Below are 24,557 nucleotides of genomic sequence, written 5' to 3'. Positions count from 1 at the left end.
TCGGTCTTCTCCAACAGTGCTCGAGGAAACGATGAGGCCCTTTTTTTTTTCAAATTTGACATTCTGAGGGATAAAACCCCTAGAGTACCACAAAAAGACTTGGAAGTGATGCTTGTTCTCTAATAAACTTATTTACATGTATGAAGATTTCATAAATCATTCCAAAGTCTAAAAAAATTGAAAAATCTATAAAAAAAAAAAAAAAAATCTGACAAATCCCAGAAATTGAGGAGGGAGGGACGAGAACCAAAATATTAATTTTACACGGCCTTATTAATCATTATACACACTGTGTCATAGTTTACACAGACATGTAGACAAGCCCATAGCCTCCGGCACAGTCTGATATGATGAAGTACAAAGAATCAAAAGGCTTCGGTTACTCAGTTTTTTGTCATAGACTAAACCCTCTCTGTGCGATATGTTAGGTACATTACACAATCATGAAGAAGTGGTATGTATTAAACATGTTAAAGAAAATTAAAAAGAAGAAAATTAAACCACAACAAAACAAACATTAAACAAAGCAAAGCAAAATAAAAGAAAAGACAAAATATAGTAAAGACTTCCAATTTTACTGTCCTTCGTTCGTTGAAAAAGTTAAACTAACCATTCAGCAGTGCTTGTGGCGGTCAACTCGCCAAAGGCATCGATGCTGTAACTAATTACCGCTTGTTAAAAACGCCCTACCTTTAACGACATATTCACGGACCTAATCGAGATATTACATAGCTATAGGGGCTATACAGAGCTTTAATCAAGATATTGATTTGGTTACGTTATTTTTCGCCTGGTTTAAAAAGTATCAAACCTAATGAATTGTAAAATTAGTAGAGTCGTGATAATAGAAACGATCCGGCCAACAAAAAGTTCAATAAAAAAGAACATCGCCATAAATGAGTCCCTTGTCCCCAAAGGACGTATTGAGTAGATATTTCCAGTTCATTGAACACTCTAATTAACGATCGAGTGCAATCATGATTCTAAATGAGTAAACTCACTAGCCTATACTCTATACTCATGAATAATTCATACATTGACAAAAATTACAATTTGTTCATTTTTTTCAATCATTTTCCCAAGATATGGATAAAAAAATATAAAGTGGGTGTCTTCTGTGGGTGGGTGCTTGTGATTTATTGGCGCTGATCGGTTACTCAGGCTATTTGCACCGTTTCCAATCATATTTCGATACTTTATTTAATATCATATTCAATATACGGTATACACAAGTCGAATCAATATACTCCGGGACAAAAGCTCAATTTCAGATGCAGAAGGAACACTAGAAAACCCGAAGAAAACCTGTGAGAGCGAGTACGGACTGGAAACCAAATGCACGTAAAGCTGACCGGGACTCGAACCCATGACCTCAATGGTGCCTATAACGCAAGGTCAGTACCGATACGCTAACGTGCTTCTCCTTGATGTTTTCTGTGACCGGTAGGCCGCCAATGGGCTATTCCAGTTGATATCCATACTCCCTCGTCTCACACACAGGGAGTGTGACTGTGAATTTCAAATGGGGTCACCCATTCAGGGAACCCCTTTGAAATGTCACACTCCCTGTGTGGAAGATTAAGTTCATCTCTTTCGTATAGATGTATAGGCCTAGATATCAATTGGAATATTTACTTCTGTCCTGGACTTATTATAAAGGACGGTTTAGCCATGGTTTAGCCAATAGAAATAGCCAGATTTCGGAGTTTACAGGGCACATTCACGCACAAAAATGACTATTTAAGGGACGTCACCCCCATCCCCGCGAAGACTACCTGAGGGACAGCCCCTCCGGAGGCGCGGGTACCTGTAAAGGCATACAAAGGGCACCGGTATGATCACCTCTAGAAGGTATCGCTGCGTGGTGAAAGCAGCGTCTGGCTAGGCAGGAAAACACTAATTCTCACTCTGGTAGTTATTAATTTACTTGCGGTATAATTATCACTACTTTGTGCTTGTTAATTCGTTTGTGTCACACACTAGTCGCGTGTTTAGACGTGCAACCCCCTCTGGGAGTTTAGGAGTGGCCGATGCCCAAGGGGTGTGTTGACGGGTGCATGCCCTTACCCCTCGCGGGGATTTACTGCCGCGTAATGCATGCGGAGTGGTGCGTAGGCCAGTTAATCGCCCATCAATATGTCGGAACTTTCAAATTAAGAGTGTTGTAAAAGCTGTGCATGGTTCATGGGTTTTTTTAATTGTGGGGAATTATTCAGAAATGAAGCAGGGCGTGACAGTGGCGTGACTGTGACAATTTATTGCACTGATGAATATCGGAGCAGTTATAATGAATGAAAATGATCGGTAAGGTGACAAAAAGGCTAATGATGACTAATGATGACCATTTTGGTAGTAAAATGTGATTTGCAAAGTATCAAATCAAATTTAATACAAGTAAGCTATATCAATATAGGAAGGGAGTGAGAGAAATAGAAAGAAAAACAAAAACAGAGAGGAGAGAAAGAAAAGAAAAAGAAAAAAAAAAGAAAGAAGGAGAGAAGGAAAGAAGAAGAGAAGGAAAGAAGGAGAGAAGGAAGGAAGCAAAGAAATAAAGATAGAAAAAGAAAGAAAGAAAAAGAAATAAGGAGAGAAGGAAAGAAATAAGAAAAATAAGGAAAGAAAACCAAAGAAAGCCAAAGAAAGAAAGAAGGAGAGAAAGAAGGAAGAAAAAGAAGGAAAAAACCAACAACAAAAAGAAAGAAAGAAAAAGAAAGAAACAAAGGAAGAAAGAATCAAAGAAAGAAAGAAAGAAAGAAAGAAAGAAAGAAAGAAAGAAAGAAAGAAAGAAAGAAAGAAAGAAAGAACGAACGAACGAAAGAAAGAAAGAAAGAAAGAAAGAAAGAAAGAAAGAAAGAAAGAAAGAAAGAAAAAAGAAAAAAAAAAAAAAAAAAAAAAAAAAGAAAGAAAGAAAGAAAGAAAGAAAGAAAGAAAGAAAAGAAAACATGCGAATCAAACACAAAATCATAACCAGTAAATTTCGATCAAAACTATACTGTTCAATACAAAGTGCGAAGCCTTTTAGAGAAGCATTCTTCCCAATCATCCGTTTAAATCTCAGCAAACTTAATCCTTGAAACAAATTGTTCATGACACGATCATCCCCAGAACTCTCAAAGTCAACATTAACTTCATTGTGCATTTCATAAAGTGACGTTAAATAATGAAATTAATAATGTTATAACAAGTACAGTTAGTAATCATCATGTCGATAAGCCGAAGAGGTGTTTAGAACAAATTGAAGACGGGAATTAGCACAAAACCCCATGTTATATTTGTTTTTGGCGCGATGTAAGATTTACTCATTATCTGTCGCTTGGCTGCTTCCATCAAAGCTCGCTTCGGATTCTCAGCAACGGTCATACAGGCCTTTATGAATCCACATTACTACACTTGTCCAAAATCGGGATTATATGACGTGACGCATTGCAAGTGCGTTCCGCCGGATACGCAATGCGCATCCGCCGTAGAGGCTTATCAAATTTAGCCTTTTTCGAATCGTCATCATCGTGTGAACGCATCATGGATGACGTGAATCTACGGTCCGAACCAATTTGGATTGAATGTATCATGTTGATACCCCCAATCGTTCATAGCCTCAGTACGGATTTATGAACGCTTGATTTCATCAGTTGATAACATTGCTGTAAGCGCATTGGGATAACGTAATGGAAGCCAGCAAGCATCACAGATTGCGAGGCTATAATCTGATAGGCTTTATTACAGTTTTACATCATTATTATCATTGTGGTATATTTTGTAACTTAGACTGCCTGATGATATAATATTTGAGTATAGGGTGTCAGCAATGAGCACAAAATTACATAATTTGTAAGTCGTCTGGGACGATTCCATAGAGGGACATGAATGCATTGGGAGAGAATTAAGCATAAAATACGTTCTTCTGCCGACCGTACTTGTGATCAAATTTTATTTGCAAGTGGGTGATATTCGATGTATCTTTCAATTCAAAAGGCACACCACGCTGTAAACAAATGTACAAAAACATAAACCGCGCAAATAGACAGCTCAAACACCCAGATATGCAGCGCGATATATATAGAAAACCTACAAAGAATGGGAGAGGAGAGTTCGAGCGAGCGACAGAGCATTGACGCAGGTTTTTTCAGGAGGGGGAAAGGGAAGGGAGGGGTTGCAAGGGGGAAATTTAAACGCAAATGGTCAAAATAGGATCAAGGTCTAAAAATCTGACATATCAGGGTGGCAAGCGTCCGGGTGGAGGGTGGTGGTGGGGTAGGGGAAGATTTCTCACAAGGGCGAAGCTGTCTCTCCTTGCCCGCTCCTGGGCTAGAGGGAGGAGAGAGAGAGAGCGAGAAACGGAAAGAAACGGAGCGAGACACGGACCATGCGGACAATCACCCCACAAACAGAAAAACACAGACTGCAGGACAGGATGACAAAGACAGAGTCAAAGTCCGTCGAGATTGAGGGTGTGATCATAAGCTTTTATACCGTACTAATAATCAATCAGCACTTTTTCAAAACATTGACCTCTCATATAAGCATGATAAGCCCCTTGCTATCATTGCAATTGCTATCGCCTCTTCTCCGTTTATTTTGGCTAAGTTAACAATTTTGTGCGCAGAAAAATTAAGCAAAAACAAAAAGCATTATTAGTAGGGATAAAAACTCGTCTAATTTGCACTTCCCCCGTTCTCATAATATTTGGCCTCATGAGGTGACAAGCCCTACAGGTAAAATTACACGTCCAACTATAGGATTTAACATGCACACAAACATTCGAATTGATATACTTTTTTTCGAGAAGATAAAGTATTATTAAAAAGAACTTTTGAACCAAAATTAATGCATGTTGGTACTTATTCCATATGGAAATATCCCGCACATTCCAAAAGATGTTAGAAAAATGTAAAAATACAATTTGTTTTGACATTTTGTAATTTTTTTCACTACCCGTCCGCAGACGATAATATTTGGCGCGCGCGGGAAAAGGGCTAATATTTCGATGGGCAATGTTTGCAGTGATTAAGGCAGGTTTATTTCGAAATGGTGCTTTCTATGTAAACAAATCCAAGGGAAACTCGCTGATGAGTTATTTCATCAACAATATTGGCATTTAAACACAAATTGGGCACCTAGTATATAAACTTATTCTTACCACACGATAATACGCTGTCTACATGACATGATTGAAGAATGATGTACATCATTGTACATGAAGTATTGCCTCCATCAACGCCGCTGTCTTTGTTTTCAGCAACTTTCATCATGTTCATTATGTTTTTGTTTGTTCTTTACTATACGTATTAATCTCGAATGATATACGGTTTCAATTTGCAATCTATACACGTTTATTGAATGATACAATCTTAATATAAATAATAGTATCTTATATTAAATAGGCATCCGTGCCACAAAATTGCTGTCCAAATGAATGGGCCCTTTTGGATGCAGCAAATTGGGCTATTCCAGTTGTTCCCTCCGAATGACGGAGAACACTGTGGTTCATTTTCGTTAATACCAAAATGCAGGCGGGATAGCGAATAGTGATAACTAATTCAGATTTAATTAATCATTTGCAGATACTTCAATGACATCAAACGCCTTTTTAAAATCAATTCTTGTCGTGTTAAGTATAAAACGGTTTAACAACAGCACGTTGTCCATCTGTTTTTAATTAAATACAAACAACTAAACACCAACGTAAAAATCAAATCAAGACCCTGTGTGCCGACCGACACTTCACACCAAAAGTACCTGCAGTGTCTTTTTTCAAAGCAATTCTTGTCGTTTTAAGTAGAAAAGAACAGGATTCAACGGCACGTCGCGTCTTTTGGTTTTGATTAAATACAAACAACTGAACACCACGTAAAAACCAAGACCCTGAGTGTCGACCAGAACTTCACACCAAAATTACCCGCGGTGTCTTTTTTAAAATCAATTCTTGTCGTTTTAAGTACAAAATGAAGAAGGTTTCAACGGCACGTCGGTTCATATGTTGTAATCAAAATAATACAAACAACTGAACACCAACGTGGGGTGATGAGTGTCGACCAGAACTTCACACCAAAAGTACGCCTACTCGCAGTCTCGCAGTGTCTTTTTTCAAAGCAATTCTTGTCGTTTTAAGTATAAAAAGAACAGGTTTCAACGGCACGTCGCGTCATTTGTTTTAATCAAAAACAAACAATACCAAAGTAAACTATAACCCTAAAGTGGGTGCTCTCGTCACCCTGAACCAGTAATAACCCAGACAAGAAGAGCTACAACTAAACAAAACATACACCACTATTCCTTTTGGCAAAGTTTCAACGGCTGGGCTGGGGGAAATAGGGGAAACTGAAGCTTGTTTCGACAGACGTACATCCATCAATAACGGCTCAATATTCACCGCGGTACCCAGGGTGTAAACTATCGCCTCGGTTTGTTGCCCTTCCTACTCATAACCATGTTGTACACCAGAGTAACAACTTGCTGATCAAAAACACGCATGTTAACTCTTTACTAGTGAACAAAAAAACACCGTCATGCACAGCATATTTTAGAGTGTACATATGGGCGGCCGTGAGGGCCAAAAGGGTCTCAAAACTACACAAGGGTCTCAAAAGTACAATAAGGTCTCAAAAACACACAAAGGTCTCAGAAATAAACATACAGTAATGTCTCAATAGCACAATAGGTCTCAAAAACAGAGAAAGGTCTCAGAAACAAACACACAACAATGTCTCAATAGTATAATAAGGTCTCAGAAACAGGGAAAGGTCTCAAATACAGAGAGGTCTCAAAAACAGAGAAAGGTCTCAAATACAGAGAAAGGTCTCAAAAACAGAGAAAGGTCTCAAAAACAGAGAAAGGTCTCAAAAACAGAGAAAGGTCTCAAATACAGAGAAAGGTATCAAAAACAGAGAAAGGTCTCAAAAACAGAGAAAGGTCTCAAAAACAGAGAAAGGTCTCAAACACAGAGAAAGGTCTCAAAAAAGAGAAAGGTCTCAACTGAAACAGAAAAAGGTCTCAAAAACACGTTATGGTCTCAAAAACACGTTATGGTCTCAAAAACACGTTATGGTCTCAAAAACACGTTATGGTCTCAAAAACACGTTATGGTCTCAAAACACGTTATGGTCTCAAAAACACGTTATGGTCTCAAAAACACGTTATGGTCTCAAAACACGTTATGGTCTCAAAAACACGTTATGGTCTCAAAAACACATTATGGTCTCAAAAACACGTTATGGTCTCAAAAACACGTTATGGTCTCAAAACACATTATGGTCTCAAAAACACGTTATGGTCTCAAAAACACGTTATGGTCTCAAAACACATTATGGTCTCAAAAACACATGGTCTCAAAAAACACGTTATGATCTCAAAAACACGTTATGGTCTCAAAAACACGTTATGGTCTCAAAAACACGTTATGGTCTCAAAAACACATTATGGTCTCAAAAACACGTTATGGTCTCAAAAACACGTTATGGTCTCAAAAATACGTCAAGGTCTCAAACCAGGTATTACAACCGACCGTTATATGTGCAGTACCACATGCAGTACTATACTGCACACATCAGAAGGCGAAACTACACATTCCGTCACGCACTTCCACATGAGGAACTACATATCCCAACTTGCATTTCCGCATGCGGTTATGCAGGTCAGGATGTGCAGTTCCGCATGGGGAACTGCAATATTTTTGGTGTATTTCCGCATGGGGAATTTCGGTATAGGCCTATGGATGGGTCATTTTGTTTTCAAAATTTTCTTAATTTCTTTTGGAAAATAGACCAACTTTGCATCACTGCAGCCAAAATGTTTCTCATATTGCTTGCGGTTGTAAGTTGTAAAAACTAAGACAATTTGTGTTAGACAATTTGTGTTAGATTTGGCCAAAACTTGTGTCCAAATTTCTTACAAAATTACAAGTTGGACTTAAACAGTCTTATCATATAATGCGATTGAAAAGAAATTTTGCATATTTGAACACGTTCCTAACGTTTTCTTACACCTTTTAGGGTGTAATATAGAAACGTTGCTCAAAATATATGTGCCAAAAATTGCTTGCTCCCCCCCCCCCCCCCTTTCGACTTGCCAAAAATTACTTGACCCGCCCTTTCGCCCTGCCAAAAAAATGCCCCCCCCCCTTTGACATGCCAACAAATCTTTGCGTCCCCCCCCCCCTATAATTCACCATCCCGGCCCCGGGGATACAATTTATTGCACCACCCCTAACAAGTTCAGGCGCCTATAGGTGTAAATTATGAATTGAATAGAAATTTAGTATGAAATGGGTCTATTGAGAAGATTTATCAATTTTGTCCAGGTATTTGGAACATGGGATCACTCAGGGTCCACCCCATATCCATGTTGGTATATCACTGTGGAGGATGAATCTTATTCAAAAATTGAGTTTTATTGAATTCAGCAGCAGGCATTGCATTCACTAATTTGGACACTTTCAAAACAACTTGCACCTCCCTCATCAAAACAAAACTTCACTGAAACCCTCAGTTTTTGGCAAAAATCAATGCCTGTTTTACACCACAGAAAAAAGGTCTTCTTTGTGCAAGGGGTAAATGTGAAAGATAAAAAGCATCACAAAGATAATATTTTGAGGCAATTTATGAATTGTTTTCAGCTCAAAAACATTGACATATTTTGCTTAAAATTGTTTTCCTTATAAATTTGGGTTTTTTTCTTGTTTCACCCAATAAAATTAAAAAAGCTCAACAATTAACTTGTCTAATATTGATCAGCCCTTACACCAGTCACCATGAAAACAAACACATAGATACATGTTAAATTGTATTCTTATTTATAGTCACTTTTATTTTTCTAAACACACACAAGTATTCCAACATGTGGTCAGTATACATGTATGATTCAAACAAAAATACACAAAGTTGTAAAACCTAAAGCATGTGTTACATTTTTAGAATTATTAATAAATTTGTTGTTTAAAATTATCAAATTTTACTAGCAGTGCCCGTATTATTTTGAATATGCATAATTAACATTAAAAGTTTGGTTGTTTGTCTGTCACTTTTTAATTGATTTAAGGAATGTCAACAAGGAATTACAAGAATCATAACAAAGCAGTCATGAAAGTGAAAATTTTAGCTCTTTTGACCTTGGGAACTCAGGCCTGTACATGGGGAGTGGGGAGGGTGCGACCACACCTTCACCCCCAAATTTGTATATACAAGTATACACAAAGTACCAAAATATCGCATTTTTGTGAGCATAGCAAGCAAAAAAATCAGGTTTTTTTAACGCTTTTTGGTCAAAAAAGGTGAAAATTCCACTTTTCACAATATCACCCCCCTGAAAAAAGTGCACTTTCTCAAAATCAGCACCTCCAAAAAAATCCTGCGTACTACGGGCCTGAGGGAACTGTGACAAGCCCTCTAAACTAAAGAGCATTACTTCTTGTCATTTATATAAAGCACTTATGTTTTAGAGCTAATAATTCTGTTTATACTGAATTTATTCCTAAAAATCACGGAATTCACCTTTAATGCCAAATTTGAGTACTTTCTATGAAAGTACATAAAAGATTCTGAATCAGCACCCCAAAATTGACTAAGAACACTTCTCAAACCTTGTATTGTATAGCTCTCTGTGTAGACCCCAGTCCGAAACCCCGTCAGTCCGACACCAGCGCCTTATCCGCTCGGCTATCAAGGCTTGATGGTGTCATGATGAAAATTTTAAAATATAATCGCAACTTCATTACTTCAACATACCACGTGACAAGCAAATACAGAAAACGTACCATATTTTGGAATTTTATTTGTTTAAAAACATTAATGTGTGTTAATAGCGCTAAATTGTTGATAACTGCGTGTTTTATATACAGAAATAGGAATGAGGCTATACACGCACAATAGTATAATCGATTTTGATTCACACGTGCGCTACGAACTCGTCGTATACTAAAAGCATAGATTATCAATGTGGCGTGGCCTACCATTTTGCTTGTAGCTTCTTTTATACACGTCGATGTTTTCATCAATTACACAATTAATCCACATTAGACCCATAATTTTATTTCAGGAAATAAAAGATTAGATTACCATAAAAACGAAACAGTTATCATTGGTTGGGTCTAATGTAATTTATACATGGAATTTTCAACGTTTTTCTATCGCCATTCTCGCTCAATTAAAAAATATTTTGGCGTATATAAAATTGAAATAAAATTTTCTGCCTCATAAACGACATCAAATGTGCCACAATTGGGTATCACGAATCGTTATATATGATGTGCAGTTAATATTCATATTTTCTTTTATACAGAGGATGCTTCAGTTTTGACAGGAAAAATATTTTCTTGAAAACCCTCTCACTCGGTTATTTTAAAAGGTAACCACGCTTCCCTAGAATGTGCAATAATTACAATTAAAATTTTTCTTATTCTAACAGCAAGCGTTTCTAAAATGCAGTATGGCGAAATGTGGTGTAGATATTAACAAACCATCTAACCCAATAAGTATGATAGGGCCTATATTGTGACGAGTTTAGTAACTTAATTTAGCATGTGATCCTAGCATCCTTTTTTATGACATTTTTCAGTAGATATCCACGAAAAAAGCTTATTCACAAAATTTCAATCCGATTTTGCGTTTGTGAGTTATGCATGATTATGTGTATTATTCCATAGGCCATTGTAATTTCGATCTGGTATACCGGTACCAGAACAAAATTCAAATTTTTCATGTCACGATATTTTTGCTAAATGAATTAATCTGCAAGAAATATTTAGTACATAAACATTATGTAGCCAAAAGTTCCCAATGGTATAAAAATCTCAACTTTCTTTTTTGAAAAAGTGGGGGATGAGGCTGTGGATCACGAAATGCCCTTTTAACTGCATGTCAAAGCACGTAGCCATTTGACTTAAACTTCTGATTAATACATCCAATTCGGAAATGTACCAAAAATTGCATTTCCCCATGCGGAAATACACCAAACATATTGCAGTTCCCCATACGGAAATACACCAAAAATATTGCAGTTCCCCATGCGGGACTGCAAGCGGATCAGTACTGTATGCGGTACTGCATATATACGGTCGGTTGTAATACCTGATTTGAGACCTAGACGTGTTTTTGAGACCAAGATGGGGTTTTGAGACCAAGACGTACTTTTGAGACCCTTTTGGCACTCACGGCGCGGCCGCCGGGGTCAAAAGGGTCAACGCCGAGGAATACTATGGGCGGCCGTGTGTGTCAAAAGGGTGTAAAAACACGTTCATGTCTCAAAAACACGTCTAGATCTCAAATCAGGTATTACAAAGTCAACCGACCGTTATGTGCAGTCTATGTCTCTGAGGTATATGTCTCTGAGACCTTTCTCTATTTTTGAGACCTTTCTCTGTTTTTGAGACCTTTCTCTGTTTTTGAGACCTTTTTCTGTTTGTGAGACCTTTCACTGTTTTTGAGACCTTTTTGTTTTAGAGACCTTTCTCTGTTTTTGAGACCTTTCTCTGTTTTTGAGACCTTTCCCTGTTTTTGAGACCTTTCTCTGTTTTTGAGACCTTCCTCTGTTTTTGAAACCTTGACGTATTTTTGAGACCATAACGTGTTTTTGAGACCATAACGTGTTTTTGAGACCATAATGTGTTTTTGAGACCATAACATGTTTTTGAGACCATAACGTGTTTTGAGACCATAACGTGTTTTTGAGACCATAACGTGTTTTTGAGACCATAATGTGTTTTTGAGACCATAATGTGTTTTGAGACCATAACGTGTTTTTGAGACCATAACGTGTTTTTGAGACCATAACGTGTTTTTGAGACCATAACGTGTTTTTGAGACCATAATGTGTTTTTGAGACCATAACGTGTTTTTGAGACCATAACGTGTTTTGAGACCATAACGTGGTTTTGAGACCATAACGTGTTTTTGAGACCATAATGTGTTTTGAGACCGTAACGTGTTTTTGAGACCATAACGTGTTTTTGAGACCATAATGTGTTTTTGAGACCATAATGTGTTTTTGAGACCATAACGTGTTTTGAGACCATAACGTGTTTTTGAGACCATAACGTGTTTTTGAGACCATAACGTGTTTTTGAGACCATAACGTGTTTTTGAGACCATAACGTGTTTTTGAGACCTTTTTCTGTTTCAGTTGAGACCTTTCTCTGTTTTTGAGACCTTTCTCTGTATTTGAGACCTTTCTCTATTTTTGAGACCTTATTGTACTATTGAGACCTTGTTGTGTGTTTGTTTCTGAGACCTTTCTCTGTTTTTGAGACCTTATTATACTTTTGAGACCTTATTGTGTGTTTATTTCTGAGACCTTTATGTGTTTTTGAGACCTTATTATACGTTTGAGACCTTATTGTGTGTTTAGTTCTGAGACCTTTGTGTGTTTTTGAGACCTTATTGTACTTTTGAGACCCGTGTGTGATTTTGAGACCCTTTTGGCCCTCATGGCCGCCCATATGTACATGCATGGCGTATACTATTATGTGCGTACATTAAGACCATTGGCAGCACTGGGATTTCTAAGGGTAAAATTCTCGCCAAAGAATCGTCGAACATTGACAATTTTTGCCCCAAAATACGAGTTCCAAAATTGTTGCTGTCCTGACTGGGCTATTTTTGTGAGGGGGGTGTCCCATACCCCCCCCCCCCGTTGTACCGTCATCATCATTGATTACAATTTAACAAAATATAGCGAATAAAGTAGTAAATGGGTAACATGAATAAGACGGTGGATGAACGCGGCCTTGTACGCATGACGCGTGTGATGACGTAATATTGACGTCACTACTCCGTGTTGTTATATCTGCAAAATACAAGTATTGTATACCAGCGCGAAATGTTTATAAACAAATAAGAAAGCAAACACACAAACAAACAAACAAACGAGTTTGGAGACATGTTGGTTCTTTAGATTTCCAAATGGGAGGCTTGAAGTGCTAAATGAGCAACAACAACAATAAAATTTAAATAAAAAAACACTTTATCTATTGTCACTATAACTGTGGATTCAGTAAATCGCTTATATTGTATTTTATCATTGGGCTATTCCGCACCCGCCCCTGTGGAAGATTTTGGAAATATCTTCCACAGGGGAAGCATGTTTTTCAAATGTAATTGGTCAGAGTTATTAATTTTGAAACCCATACTCCCCCTGTATTGTGGCTTTACCTATATCTTCCACAACTGGAGTAAGTATTTCAAATGGAAACTACCCAATTATTGTGTATTCTATTCAAAATTTATACTCCCTCTGTGGCAGAGCTAAATCTTCCACAGGGGGGGGGGGTGGATATTAAATGGAATCATGGACTGTAGAAATAATAGCCCATTACAGCTCCTCATTTGCACCTGGGTGGAATGAGGCAAGCATAATGAAGCGCTTTGTTAAAGTGCACACCACGATCATGACGATCGTGCTGTAAGGATTCGAACCCACGACCATGCACAGACTACCTCATAATCATGAGTTGAATTAGATTTTGGCCACGTACCCTCATTCAACGCATATAAGGGTTAACTTTGCATACACGTAAAGCCTGCTTAAGGCAAGAGATGTGATATTGAAGTTGCAGCTTGAGAGATGCGTAAAAGCTACTGTGATAAGTGTAATGAAATACAAACACTAAGTTGTCGGCGCTTCTGCACAGGTGTGACTGTACGGGAGTGATGCCGCGAAGGGGTCGCGAAAGGGTCGTGCAAAGGGTCTTGGCAAAGAGTTACGGGTGGGGTGGAGTTAAGTCGCCGGTAGCCGCTCCCATCAGACAGGTAAGAAGATGGCGTGTTGTCAGCGGATTTCCCCTGTTGGTACCTGTCCCATGTTCAAGTGATTATAGCTTATTAAATGGTGGTCAATTTTGGACTTGTCTTGTCTAAAGATTAGCAAATGAGTGAAGATTGATTGGGTGCGTGACATCGCACAAAGGGGTTGACCAACGTGACCCCGGTGTTATAAAGAAATAAAAAGAAGAATGAAGGTAAAGAGAGAAAAAGGAAAGAAATACAGAAAAGAAGGAGATTGACCAACATAACCTCGATATTTATTTAAAGAAATGAATAAAAAGCATGAAAAGGGTAGGGTAGGGTAGGGTAGGGGAGGGTAGGGTAGGGTAGGGGAGGGGAGGGGAGGGAGGGAGGGGAGGGAGAGGAGAGGAGAGGAGAGGAGAGGAGAGGAGAGGAGAGGAGAGGAGAGGAGAGGAGGAGGAGGGAGAGGAGAGAGAGAGAGGAGAGGAGAGGAGAGGAGGAGAGAGAGAATAAAGAGAAAAGGAAGAAGATGAAAGAATAAAGGAAGGACAAAGAAAGAAAATGAAAAGAAAGAAAGAAATACATAATTATGAACACATGAGATATGCAGCAAAAACAAAAATTAATGTATTTAAAACGTTAAAAAGGTGTTGTAAATGCGTTTTGGTTTTGGTCAAAACATGTCAGGTTATATAAAGGTCATGAAAATGTTCTTAATACGTTTCATATGAACAAACATTACAATAACATTTTATAAATGATGTTAAACTGTTCTCGCAAATGTTTTGGCAAACATCTCTGAAAAAATATTTTGGCAATACTTAATAACATTATGTTAGTATGTTTTGCAGCAATTTTTCACAAATCAATGCTTTCTGAATGTCATTTTATATGTTAATATACCCTTTAGGCCTATATAACCCAGCATTTAAACGTTTTAGGTTTGCTGGGTAAGCAACAACACAAAAACGAGTCACAAATGGAGTCGAGTTATTGAAGTCGACTCACCAAGTGGTCAAGTCGAGTCAACAAGTGGTCAAGTCGAGTCGCCAAGTGGCCAAGTCGAGTCACCAAGTGGTCAAGTCGAGTCACAAAAGTGGTCAAGTCGAGTCACCAAGTGGTCAAGTCGAGTCAACAAGTGGTTAAGTCGAGTCACCAAATGACCAAGTCGAGTCACCAAGTGGTCAAGTCGAGTCACCAAGTCGAGTCACCAAGTGGTCAAGTCGAGTCACCAAGTGGCCAAGTCGAGTCACCAAGTGGTCAAGTCGAGTCACCAAGTCGAGTCACCAAGTGGTCAAGTCGAGTCACCAAGTGGCCAAGTCGAGTCACCAAGTGGTCAAGTCGAGTCACCAAGTGGCCAAGTCGAGTCACCATATGGTCAAGTCGAGTCACCAAGTGGCCAAGTCGAGTCACGAAGTGGTTAAGTCGAGTCACCAAGTGGTCAAGTCGAGTCACCAAGTGGTCAAGTCGAATCACCAGTAGTCAAGTCGAGTCACCAAGTGGTTAAGTCGAGTCACCAAGTGGTCAAGTCGAGTCACCAAGTGGTCAAGTCGAATCACCAGTAGTCAAGTCGAGTCACCAAGTGGTTAAGTCGAGTCACCAAGTGGTCAAGTCGAGTCACCAAGTGGTTAAGTCGAGTCACCAAGTGGTTAAGTCGAGTCACCAAGTGGTCAAGTCGAGTCACAAAGTGGTCAAGTCGAGTCACCAAGTGGTCAAGTCGAGTCACCAAGTGGTTAAGTCGAGTCACCAAATGACCAAGTCGAGTCACCAAGTGGTCAAGTCGAGTCACCAAGTCGAGTCGAGTCACCAAGTGGGGTCAAGTCGAGTCACCAAGTGGGGTCAAGTCGAGTCACCAAGTGGTCAAGTCGAGTCAACAAGTGGTCAAGTCGAGTCACCAAGTGGTCAAGTCGAGTCAACAAGTGGTTAAGTCGAGTCACCAAGTGGTCAAGTCGAGTCACCAAGAGGTCAAGTCGAGTCACCATGAGGTTAAGTCGAGTCACCAGTAGTCAAGTCGAGTCACCAAGTGGTTAAGTCGAGTCAACAAGTGGTCAAGTCGAGTCACAAAGTGGTTAAGTCGAGTCACCAAGAGGTCAAGTCGAGTCACCAAGTGGTCAAGTCGAGTCACCAAGTGGTCAAGTCGAGTAGCCAAGTGGTCAAGTCGAGTCTCCAAGTGGTTAAGTCGAGTCACCAAGTGGTCAAGTCGAGTCACCAAGTGGTCAAGTCGAGTCAACAAGTGATCAAGTCGAGTCACCAAGTGGTCAAGTCGAGTCACCAAGTGGTCAAGTCGAGTAGCCAAGTGGTCAAGTCGAGTCTCCAAGTGGTTAAGTCGAGTCACCAAGTGGTCAAGACGAGTCACCAAGTGGTCAAGTCGAGTCACCAAGAGGTCAAGCCGAGTCACCAAGTGATCAAGTCGAGTCAAGAGATCATCAAGCTCGAGTCGAGTCATTTGAGGTTCGAGTCAGGAATCGAGTCACAAATCACCAAATGCCAAGTCGAGTTATTCGAGTCCACAGTCAAAAACCTGCTTGTAAAATGACAAGAGACTAGTGGGCAGTGGCGTAGCCAGCACTTTTTCAGAGATTGGGCAAAGGGGGGCAAAGCAACTTTCAAGGGGGAAAAACTTTGACGAAAATGGGTTAAAAATTACAAAAAAACAAAACTAAAAATCTTTAATATCAGGGCGGTCAGCATCCCACGGGCGGGTGGGTGGGGGGGATTCTTACAGGAGGGCCTTTGCCCTCCTGGCTATGCCACTGCAAGAGACACCGGCACCGCGAAATAAAGAACGAAGAGGGTAATAAATTCGAAATGCTACCAATAAGAAGTTGTGACAATGGATCATTACAGTTAACAGATACACCCCTAATGAAGGAAGACACGACCTTAATCTCCCACACAGGGGTGTAGGTTTCAAACAGAAACTCACACTCCCTGCTTGGAAGATTAAGGTCGTGTCTTCCATAAGGGTGTATGGATTTCACCCTTAGAACCGATAGAATAGACTAGACCGACAGACGACAAGAAAAACAAGCTAGAAATGCTCCGTCTAACATTATTAATGGCAATATCAACATGATAGGTCTTTTTCGCCTCCTGGTTAAAACTGCAAAATGTGTAATACGAACGCCTCGAACGATTTGAAAATTCCATATAATGTCGAAATAACTCCGTCTTTCAATACCTTGCGTGTTTAGACTCAAATACACAATACAATATAACTAAAAGCTGCACAAGTTGAAACTATTTTCAACACTTCATCGTGTTGAGATTGCAATTTGAAGCTTGTCCAAAAAAGATATCTCGTCCAGTTCCCAACGGTGCCATCAGAAACCATCAGATTTAACCTTTGCATGACACAGATGGTAGCACGGTGACTGAATAATGTTTGACTAAACTTTAGACTACCAAGGGATTCTTTATCTTTTAAAAGTATTTGGGTTTGGTGGATCACAAATTATTGCTTGGGGTTGATACATGCCTTTGTCAAGCTGTTGATTACATATCTTTCATAGATAGCACATCTGTAAATGTCCTTTATGTTATACATTTAACGCGTTCATCGTGTATTTTCAAGAGTGTTTGGTTGTTGGTGAAGATAGGTAATAACACCAAAGCACACTCTCACTATATGTATCAAGCGAGCAATTGTAGGATATAAACAAGGTAAACAAACAAATAAACAAACAAATAACACACCCCAACAACAAAGTTTATACATAATATAACAACTTCACATCTGCACATATCCACCGTTTGTGACTCACTGGAAAAAAGACTTTAAGGTGGTATACACCCCCTGATCAATTTTGTGACTAATTTTGCATGTTTCTCAAAAAATAACTACGCACTGGTAACAAAATTTATGTATATTATAGGGCAAGGAATCCAACTACTTCACTGAAATTTCGGTGATTCAAGACAAGTGGTTCATTATATTTGTTAAGAAATGAGGTACATTCTAGCGGTACCTCTTTTTTTTAATCATAAATAACGTATACCGCTAGTCTCGAGTCACTGAAATTCCAGTTAAGTAACTGGATTCCTTGCCCCTATACTTTTGTTACCAGTGTGTTATTAGTTTTTGAAAAAAATGCAAAAATAGTCACAAATTTATCAAGGGGTGTAGTACCACCTTAAAGCAAAGCAAAAAGGTAAAAATAGATAAAAACGCTATAGTATAGGTAATGTTTGAATGTTTCTATGTTCCAGTGTACGATGTGTAAGCCTCTTCCCTAAAATAAAAAAAAACACCAAAAAAACAAATGTGGCGATTTAAGCACGTGTCCTACTTTATCTGTTTTATTTTATCATTGCGTACAATGCAAAAAGGTAAATAAATCAACAAACAGACACTCGTCCACCACAAAACAAACAAACAAACAAACCTATAAACACCATGGTGCACGTTCTCCGAGTTGTCGACTCCCAAGTTGTGGTAAAATCCTGGTCATATAATTCATGCACGGCCTGTACAACAAGTCTATTTGGGTTGTCTTGTATTGAGATCTCGCCCTGAAAAATACAACAACACAAATAAAACAAAAGATATAAAATATTAAAATTATTATAAACATGATAATCCTATATATAAGTTGACTTCTGATGTCAATGCCTGGCAGTATTCGCACGCATCATCACAATTTCTAATTTTTGTTTTTTGCCTGTCAGTATGCGCGCGCATCATATTTGTTCAGGGCTCGTGTTTTTAAAACTCCCGCCACATCACAATAAGGCAATTGAACAGTGTAGTGGTTGCATGGGATTCACTCAAGCATATCAATATACCAGTCCCTTGCCTTTGTTGATAAATATTGAGGTCAACTCATCTACAGCCTTTATACTTAGATAGCGAATGTCGTGAATTATGTTGTGTGGACAAAATGTTTTTGTAACATTAAAAAGGTTGTCAAAAAACGTGCAATATCGGGTTGTATGGAGGTTATAAAAACATACAAGGTCGTGTGTCTTGAGCTCGCCACCAAAAAAAGGTGGCGACGTTACATTTTGCCAAAGTCGACTCAAAGCAAATGATGATATCTCTGTCAAGCAAGAAGGTATTGTCATGCTGGTGGTCTCATTTTATTGCTAAATAAAATGCACTTTCAACCCTGTAAAAAGAAATACTTGAATTTTTTAATACTGACACTGTGCTTCATAGAATTCAGAATGGGCAGGGTGGCCCTGGCGGTGGTGGGGGATGTGGTGGTGGGGGATGTGGTACACACAAACTCTATGGGATTGGTATTTTTAGTGCGTAATCTGCTTCTGTAAAGGCTGTAAATTGGATTTGGACTCTATTTAGCATCTAAAACACTCATGGCCTTACAGCTAAACAATTCTACTAATTGTTTTTAATAATTTATGATTGGTTTAGTATAGAAAATACAAACTTTTCCATACAAAACTACCCGTTGTCATATTAAACACTGTAGTAAGTAATGCAGATGTCTTCAAAATCTAAAAGTTACTGTAAAATTTTAATTACTTATCATATCATAGTCAAAGTATAGATTTTCTGAAGAGAAAATTCACGAGGAATCTAAATATAGACATATTTTTTCTGTATGGGTTAGGGGAAAATGTTTAGGTTCAAAATATGTTGAATTGTAAAAAAATCTAACATACTTTGGGACACCCTATATTCCGAGATTACCAAACAGCTGTGATTTTGGTTTCTTCCAAAGTCAGTTGGCTCTCCATATCCTCTAACCAAATGAATGTTGTTTACTTCCAGTTTATTACTGTAAGTTGGTGATAAGCAATGCATTGAGTGACCCATTTTTATCAAAATCTTTTTATTCCACCCTGTATAACTTGCAGGTCACACTGTATAATGAGTTGAAATGTATATATTTGAATTGCTGATGCCTTCAGCTTTCCAAAAATGTATACTTTTGCTAGTTTAGGGTTGATGATTATTGAGATAATCTAATTAGAAACCGGGTTGGTGTAAAAATTCATAATATTTGTCATGTAACGCTAAGGGTGGCGAGTTCAGGACACACGGCCACAAAACGTTTTAAAAGTGGGCACAAAACATAATTGGCAATATAAATGTTATTATATGTTATGTAGAATGTCTGATAGAAATATATTATAGATTTTATGTCATCAAACATTCGTTAGAAGTTAATAGAATGGGAATAGATTGAATAACGAAGACATAATAACATTCTACATCCACTTAAGGGATCTAAAATGAGCGTTTATTGCTGTTTCGACAGTATTTTTTGTGGGACATGAGAGCACCTCAGACCTATCGAATTGCATTCTGAATACGAAGCATGTCTTTCTGATATCAAATAATTTTCAGTTTTTGAAATTCACGATATAATACAAATTTTATGACAAATTATTAAAATTTGATATTTTTCAAATGTTTGATATATAACAGTCCTCGAAGTAAATTATATAAATCTAATGATATAGTCTTAAAGTGTATGTAGCAGGGAGGAAAAGCCGACGGTCAATTGAAAATTTTGACCTTTTATATTGAAGATATGGATTTTTTCCCAAAAGACCTAATTTTTTTGGTGTTTTGGGAAAAAAATCCATATCTTCAATACGAAAGGTCAAAATTTTCAATTGATCGTCGGCTTTTCATCCCACCTACATACACTTTAAGTATAAATCATCAGATTTATAAAGTTTACTTCAAGTATTGTTAAATATCAAAAATATCAATTTTTAATGATTTGCCATAAAATTTGTATTAAATTGCGAATTTCAAAAATCAAAATTATTTGATATCAGAATGACATTCTTCGTATTCAGAATGCAATTCGATATGTCTGATGTGCTCTAATGTCCCAAAATAAATACTGTCCAAACGTTCATACCCCAGCCCTTAAAAGTCTGTAGCGGCCCTAATAGACATGATATAGGCAAAATGTTACTATGAACGTACGCCCGCTATTCAAATTGCTAGGATGAATGTTGGAAACAAGTCATATCTTTCAAATAATGAAAAATAGGGGAGTGGGGTCGTCCCAAAAAATCCCCCATATGCGTAGTTTTTGGCCGGCACTGTCTCATTTTTCAACCGAGTTTTTAAAGGTGTCATAATGCTGAGGAAGTGCATGCTTCAATCTAGCTGGTATCCTAAGCTTTTGGAAACATTCATGCCTGGAGGGGGGGGGGGGGGCAGTACAGCCAAACACTATTACTATATGAATTTTGGAAACAAGCCATGAAATTTTCAAAATAAAATGTCAGAATCCTTAGAATTGAATTCTTATAAAACGACCTTCCAATACCACTCAAAATGTCCTCGGGATCAATATCCAAAAATGCTTTTATTTACTTTATCATGAACAACAAACTAATGTTGTGGTTACTAACTCTACAAATGTTGAATAATATCACTCAAGTATCATCACTTTATCAAACTCAATGATTTTAATCGTTTCTTCATTCTTAACAAGCCTGTATTCATGTATTCATATCATGAAAACCGTTTTATTGAATTAATAAGAATACAATTTTTCCCACACCCTTCTTTTTGATATCCACCGCTTCTCCTTTCAAGTTAGGGGTAAATCTTTGTATTAGCAATTGTCGGGGGTAAATTATAGAATAAACAATAATGATAAAACGTTTACAATTGATAAAACGGTTCCTTCTGTCAAACACTTCTTGAGTTTGTAAACCCTCTATATGCGAAGATGAACGTATCACTAGATTATTAATGCTCTGCGTGCTAGCCATGGGTTTCAACATAAAAAGTCAATGTTTTGAGATATTTCACAAAATATCAAGAGCTATCTTAAGAACCACTGAACCAATACTAGGCTTGTTTGTACTCATTTTAATGCATTTTCCATGCTGATTACAAGTATGGTCATCAAAATGTACAATTCGAAATTTTAGAAATTTCAAAGAAAATTTGAAACTTGTCGTCTGCAGTCAACACCCGCGTGAAGAGAGTTTAAGTGCAATAAGTTGTTAAAAGAAATCTATTTAAAATAAAAGTGCAAACATACCAATGCTTAGGTCAGCTGATCTTGAAATATATTTTTCGAAACGCTTATCAAATTTCCCGACTCTTGCACGTTAAAAATATATCTATTCTTGAAGCTACTTGGAGTGGTGGGTTAAACGAATTCCAATATTGGTTCAATATATGGGGATCACTCGAGTACGTCCTTAACGCAGAAACAGATTACATAATTTTGTTTTAGGCTCCATAACTTTTTAATTTCTATGTGTTTTTTACCTCCGAAAATTCCCAAACTTATAGAATCAGTTCATATTATGTAAGCCTATATGGTACGTTTATTGTAAAGATAAAATCACTGGCGATAGAAAATATTCTTTAATAGTTAAAATTGCCGTATTTGAGATCTGTGTTCGGCGCTATAGGGTTAATAATACATGATAAAGCAAATTTCAATATTAGTTCGATCCTGGAATGATGTAAGTATCCTCCTTAAGCACGTACAGGTGCGCGGACTAAACGTCCCTATCCACCGTCGATAAAGACACAGTAGAGATAAGCACCACTTGAGAGCGTAAAAATTGACTCACATTTAAGACGGTCCATTAGCTTTTGTCACAACAAATGTTATGCTAAACTGTTTAAAAAGGTATCTAGCCAAAGACAATAATAGCGTGATGGACAAATTTGTCAGAGGTCCAAGTGACTGCTTCAGGGGGTGTCAGTCAGCCTATGTGGGATGACATCGGTGCCGAAAGGGGTCTCCCCGTCAATCCGAACCTCCGTCAGTCCGAAAATCTAATTGAAGTTAGGGTTAGGATTAGGGCTATAGGGTTAGGGTTGACGTCTTTTTCAATTAGATTTTCGTACAGACGGGGTTCGGATTGACGGTGTTTCGGACACACGAACTTAACCGCCGAGGTAAGAACGATTCGTACCAAACAATTAATGTTCTACTTTACAACACTTTAAAGTTGTGTCTTAGCAATGTCTTCAAATTAGGCATGTCTTGATCAATAATAAAAAAAAACACAAGACACAAAACCATGTGTCCTGTCCTGCGAAGCCGGTGTTAAGACACATCTCCAGAAAGACGTGACTCAAGACGTCTCGCAGTCATGTCTTGATGCAGGACATGTCTAAAATGTATAAGACATGTCTTTACAGCCGGTCTTGATGTTGTGTCTTCTTGTTATACATGAAATGCTGAAAGACATGTCTCAGTAGAGTATGGGTCTTAGCTTGTCTTTACCCTTAAACCCGAACAAATCGAGTTTGAACAGATTTGGGTAATTTTTTTTAAATGTGTACTTTTTCCGTTGCCAAGAAGTATATGTCTAGGCATAATATAGTTTTATTATAATTGAAATACATTTTGTACCCCGTGCAATGCATGGATACCATCCCTGATATCCAAATCGAGAGCACCCCCGATATGTCAACATTTGTGAAGCAAGTTGAAGCTTTCGATTAAACACACGCAGGTGCTCGCTCTTCATCACTGACATACAGGACTCATAGGACTGTCTTTTCATTGTTAGCCACTTGAAGATACTTGAAGACCCATCTATAAGCTTACGGTGAGGCTCTTCACTTCTTGATATCGATGGGGAACTAACCCTCTGTCCGCTGTAGAAAATATGGTTCTATTTTACCATTAAACATAAAAAGCGTGTGATTGAAAGAATAGAATAATAAACCTGCATCAAGTGATATGTTTTTTTTTAATTTAAAACTCAGTGTCGTACATAACACAGTGTTTGCTCATTTAAAGTCCCAACACAATCGTAAAAAAGTGAAATTGTTTATAAATTGCTTAAAAGTGAAGGATAAGTCATTCAAATTGTCATTTTATACTTTTGGAATGAAATATTTGGAAAAACCAAAAAAAAAAAAAAAACCACCCAGCAGTATTGATGAAGTTGAATGCCTTATTTTGTTCTAAATACACGGCTTTCGGCTGAACCACTAGCAGGCTATGTTATAGCATATGACACAATGACAAAGGTACCAAAATTTTAATTTTTTACCAATTCACGACCTTTATGCGAATCCGCCAGCAGAGTAGGTAACTTTTAGTGTGAAGGGGCAAAGCCTAATTTTTCGTCCTACTTTTCGACTTTTTAGTCATTTTAATGACAATGACTCATTACTTTTGCCGTCTCCATTTTATCCCTGAAAATTTTATGTGGGGGAATCCCCCCGGCTACAACCTTTACTATTATAATCATCAGAAAGCGTTACTTACTATCTGATGACATTCGGTTGCAATATACCCGTTAAAACTTCTGAAGGGTCAAACCCATAGGCGTAGATCCGGGGCGGATGGGGTGGGGATAAATACCCCAATATTTTCCCAGGGATGGTCCATACAATCATCTCCTAATGTTGACGCCTGTATCTGGGTTTCTGACCAAATTAACCTCATATTTTGCCATTTTAGCTCCCAAAGTGCCCATTTTTACGCGCTTCGCGCGAATATATTAAACTTTTGCACCATATTTCATCATTTTAGCTTCAATATGGCAAAAATTTGGCGCATTAGTACCATAAACTTATTTGGTGGCCAAAAGGTGCCGGATTCACTATACTTGTACTTCAAGCTTGAATTTTTTCCAACCCCACCCCCCCCCCCCATGTCAAAAAGAAATCTACGTCACTGGTCAAACCCTCGATTAAAACATTCGAAACGTCATGAACACGAGCGTATATATTAACTCTCTTCACGCGGGTGTCGACTGCAGACGACATGTTTCAAAAAAAAAATTAAAAATTCAAAAATTTCAGAAATTTAAATGTTCATGACCATATTTGAAATCACCATGAAAAATGCATTAAAATGAGTACAAACAAGCCTAGTATTGGTTCAGTAGTTCTTAAGATAGCTCTTGATATTTTAAGAAAATATT

General features: G+C 38.0%; 1 protein-coding gene across 1 annotated transcript in view; it reads right to left on the bottom strand.

Annotated features, from left to right (window-relative positions):
* Positions 1 to 24,557, bottom strand: part of LOC140146039 (zinc-regulated GTPase metalloprotein activator 1-like) — a 191,864-nt gene that overhangs the window by 10,868 nt on the left and 156,439 nt on the right. Inside the window, exon 12 of the mRNA XM_072167781.1 lies at positions 18,098 to 18,224. Coding sequence (XP_072023882.1) covers positions 18,098 to 18,224 — 127 coding nt within the window. The remainder of the gene's footprint in view (positions 1 to 18,097; positions 18,225 to 24,557) is intronic.

This window comes from Amphiura filiformis, chromosome 2 (assembly GCF_039555335.1).
Source record: "Amphiura filiformis chromosome 2, Afil_fr2py, whole genome shotgun sequence".
NCBI lineage: Eukaryota > Metazoa > Echinodermata > Ophiuroidea > Amphilepidida > Amphiuridae > Amphiura > Amphiura filiformis.
Note: the sequence above shows the minus strand (reverse complement) of the source record. Positions and strands in the feature narration are given on the sequence as shown.